Here is a 4291-nt window from a genome sequence, read left to right on the forward strand (position 1 = left end):
TGTGCTTCATGTAGTTATTGCAAATATAATTCAATTTGTGAGTAGATTAAGATATGAAAAAATCAATTGACGGGGCATGGCGAGTTCTAAAAGACTTCATGTTCAACATCAACACGTCTCTCTAAGCTTGAAAGTTGAGAGAGAGGGGAGGCGGCAGGGTTCCGGGAAAAGGCGGGCTAATTGCTTCAACCCAAAACTTGTTCACCTTGACAAAACTCCTTCTCAATCCTTTGAAAGAAAGAAATAAATCTTAACTTCAAATATCTCGAAATATAGTTACATTTGTTAAATTTATGTATAAGATAGTATGTCAATACGTGATACTTCCTTCTCAAATGATGGTGAAAAGGATTTACTTCCTCTTCCTCAAAAAAGTTTTTCCGAACCACCCACGAACTGAAACGGGAGAGAGACTTGCATTGAAACGGTGTATCCACCCACGAACTGCGACATCTAATGCTGGAAATTAGAGGCAGTAAAAGACTTAACGTTGACTATGAAGGAAAGCGCCAACATCAGCACGTCTCTAGAGGCTCATGTAGCCTAGTTAGATAATCCATCAGATCATATGATCGTGATATTCTCGAAATTAAGGAAAACATGAATCGGTACTCGTATTACTGGCTCAGATCGTTCTCAATATTATGGTTTCGCCAGCTACTGCAATTATAAGTGCACAGTTCGACGCAGCTCAGCCGCCTCCTCTAACTCTTCTTCCTGCTCCTGCGAATACGCAGTTCACTCAGCCGTCTCCTTCTGCCCTGATTCTAAATCCAGGTATAAGTGATTCATGTGTGTGTGTGTGTCTCAGTGAGAGCTTCTTAACGCAGATCTCAATGCTGCTGATGGATGACTTATGGACTTAGTTGCTATCCCAAATCGAGTACGGCGCGGCAGCAGCACCCCGCACCATCGACGCAGGCGCCTGGTAAGGTTGAGTACTGCCACACGTCTGATCTCCTAATTATTCATAGTATGACGACGAGCCTTTGACTTAGTAAGCACTGATGATTTTCCAGATTCTAATCGTTTTGTAGTTTCTGCAGGTATCATTTGGTGCAGAGCCGTCGACTCCTGGACCCTCTCCCGTTAACTGCTGCGAAAAGTATAAGGTGGCTAGACTTGGACATTTTAGCTATAGCACTGACTACTTTTTTTCCAAAATTGGAAATTCTACTGCTGCTTCCTTTTTGTTTTGGGGTGCTGTAGCACTGCCTATTTCTTTCCCAAATTTGGTCACATTTTGACGTGGATGGGGAAAAGTTAGGTTGTGAACCATGGCCTGCAGTTCTCCAAACCAAGGCTTGTGAATGGGAATTCAAATTCCCAGGCCTACCTAGCTTGAATTCACAAGCGGCCGTTATTATTGTTCGCTTGTGGTAGACAATATAGCCTTAGTAGTGATCATTCATGGTTGAACCTATTTAATGCTATTGAAGGTAAAAAATGAAAAAAGGGTTCTCACCTTAATACTATCAAAATAACCATACGGTGAACACTGTTTTGAAACATGGCATTTCTGGCAAAATGTGTTCATTCTCATTCTTTCCTTTCAACACTAACAATCTGGAATCATGATCTCATCCTCTTGATATGCAAAGATGACTACTCATTGTGTGGTTAACAAAGGGAACTAAGACTGAATTGTGGTTGTGTGGCTGCTACCATGTGGACCTTACAATCTTGCAAACGTTTATTTCATGTTCATGAAAACATGCAAGATACAAGGGGATTGACTGGGTGAGAAAACCCAAATGTATTTTCATGCCTGTTTTCTTCAAGTGTTGGTTTTTCCTTTGTTAAGAGCTGTAAGAGATATTAATCTATCAAACATTCCAAACTATGTTGGAAAGAAATTCTCCAAGAGGAAGCCAATAGGCTTCCCATTGAACTTTGGACCTTCATAGGTTCTTTGGCCTATCTAGCTACAAAGAAAGCATGGTGTGTTTAAAGATAAGTTGTCTATAATTCATGGATTTAACTTTTTGGTAGGTTGGAAATGGAGAGCATGGACTCATGAAACAAGCTACCACAAGGAAGAAGAACCTCCAACCAAAGCCCAAGACACAATCATTGTCACCTCCATGATGGAAAAAAAAAGAGTTTGCTTTGCTCACATCCTCACCGTCATAAAGGGTAAAGCTCGATACTATGAATTGCCTACAATGGCTCCATCACCTTTTGCCATTATGCATTTGTTACCCCCATAGATTCCTTTTAGATAGTACATAGTCCCATCGTAAATAACATGGTTGCAATGTTCACCCTTGTTTAGATAGTACATAGTATAATCTCATCCTTTAAACTTATAAGTATAATGAGATAGGCATCTATCGATGCTGATCAAAGATATTATGAAATGTGAACCTTTGAATTTTCCAATTGTATAAGTTCTTACATTATGAGTAGGAGGCTTTTCCATTTTCTTCTTATGCTACGAAGAAATCATAGGTCCACATGTCTAATAGTCTTTGGTTAGTTGTTTTATAGTTTTGTCTTGCAAATTTCTCTACTTTCACGTGAATTATCATGATATTGTTTTAAATATCTCTTATTTTTATTAAAAAATCTTATAATATTAATATATCTTTATTTTAATTCTTCATGTATATATGCTTCCTTTCAAACTTTTTTCTTGTTTCATGTGAGCATCCATTTGAGTTTAGTATAAAATTGATTAAAATATTCATAAAAGTTGAATCATTTTTCCCTTTTGGACCCTGTTATCAAATTATAAAATCTATTTATGTATGTCAGGAGTTGGATGTCCTAATTGGACCCGAAATAACATTCATGGGAAGGTGACTAAAAGAGGTCATCAACTCTAATAGCAATAGTGCAGTAATGCAAGGTGGCGATTAGCTGAGGATTATGACAAAAGGACTTCATGATAGTACACGCAGTGCAAGCTATATAAAGATCAAGGAAGAAGTGGTGTGGTCTTCTCCTTCTTTATAGGTGTTCTCTTCTTCTGTTTCTCCAGTTGCCTTTACATGGACTCTCCCTCGATTACTCTAGGGGCTTGTCTCTCTCCTCTTGCATCCATCTGTCTTCCTCTTTACCTCCGCCTATGACCCGTTGTTTGGGTCTTGACCTTTTCTAAACCCTAATGATCATCATGTAATCCTTCACTACTATAACACTCCAAAGAGCACTTGAGTAGCCCAGTCTATTGTCACGTATTTTGTCTGAGTAGAATAGTCCGAAGATGAGTTCTATGCCCCTATGTTTGTCATCAATCCTTATATACATTTTATCAAATATATGAGCATTTACTCTTCTGCATGAACTGTCTATCTCAAAGGCCTAAATCAGTGATGGTGCAACATCTATGAAATAGCCACATGCAATATCGATGTTTATCGATATAATGCATGTAGTCAAATGGAAAATGTAGGGTCATGGCATGGCACGAGAGGAGTATAGCTAGCCAATTGGAATCACCCCCAAACACTCTAGTGCCACACAGTCCTCACAGTGTCATATACACAATAAGACTCTCCATCTCCTAGCATAGGCCATGAAGGATGAAGAAGAAATTGGGGAGGCAAAGGAGGATATTATCACACCCCCAAAAAACAATGTGTATTCTGTATGCAAGAAGTCCATTGGAGATCAAAGTGTCTCAAGGCCTAGCATTGTGACACCCAAAAGTGGTAGAGTTAGGACTAGACTCAGTCGCGCTGACTATCAATATAGGCTAGAAATCCAAGAGCTCCCTAAGCCAGAAGTCAATGTGGTTACCCAGTCAAGCAAGAAGAGAAAAGGCAAAGAAGACAAATCCACATGAGTATCTTGGGCTAAGAAGGTCCACCACTAGGTGGTTGTGTGGATAGCAAAAGAACCCATAGTGTTGAGAGATCCATAGCCCGCTGCCAATATCGAATTTCAAACTTGCATGTGTGCAAAAGGGATAGTAGGAAAATCAGCACCATAGCAGAGACTACCACTGTATCTACACATCCGAGATCAAAAGCAACCATCAAAGTACTAGCCGTGATGCCACATCCATAGCCAACTCTTGGTTCTACCAAACTCGTGAGGGTGAAAGGGAACAAGCCTACTCACCAAGCCAAGGCTTCAACCTTAGCATAGGTGGTTCTGAATGAATCAAACATCCAAACTTTATGGGTTCTAGTTTCCATTACCATTCCCATGGGAGATTTATTAAATTTGGTCCTATGGTCAAGGACCACTTACTGAAGATAATCTAGCTAGGTTGACCCATTCTACTAGAGCCCAAAGTGGTGGCACTGATTGCATCCACATTGGAAGAAAAACTTTGGAAGGT

General features: G+C 39.8%; 1 protein-coding gene across 6 annotated transcripts; it reads left to right on the forward strand.

Moving 5' to 3' along the window:
• Window positions 1-422: 422 nt before the first annotated feature.
• LOC148040831 (uncharacterized) lies at window positions 423-3125 on the forward strand. 6 transcript variants are annotated; one of them, XR_015692245.1, is made up of 5 exons: window positions 423-777; window positions 867-933; window positions 1047-1112; window positions 1993-2136; window positions 2758-3125. XR_015692245.1 is itself a non-coding variant. In XM_087687099.1 (5 exons), exons 1-4 carry the CDS (start codon window positions 645-647, stop codon window positions 2086-2088), a joined length of 357 nt encoding a protein of 118 aa, XP_087543225.1. In that variant the 5' UTR covers window positions 423-644; the 3' UTR covers window positions 2089-2136; window positions 2758-3125. The 6 variants fall into 6 exon arrangements, 5 of the variants coding, with proteins under 5 accessions (XP_087543225.1, XP_087543230.1, XP_087543221.1 ...); XM_087687099.1 differs by having other exon boundaries at window positions 867-928; XM_087687104.1 differs by lacking the exon at window positions 2758-3125 and having other exon boundaries at window positions 1993-2359.
• Window positions 3126-4291: the final 1166 nt, after the last annotated feature.

Source organism: Lygodium microphyllum, chromosome 1, assembly GCF_053477565.2.
Source record: "Lygodium microphyllum isolate KBCC chromosome 1, Lygodium_microphyllum_v1.1.10, whole genome shotgun sequence".
Lineage (NCBI taxonomy): Eukaryota > Viridiplantae > Streptophyta > Polypodiopsida > Schizaeales > Lygodiaceae > Lygodium > Lygodium microphyllum.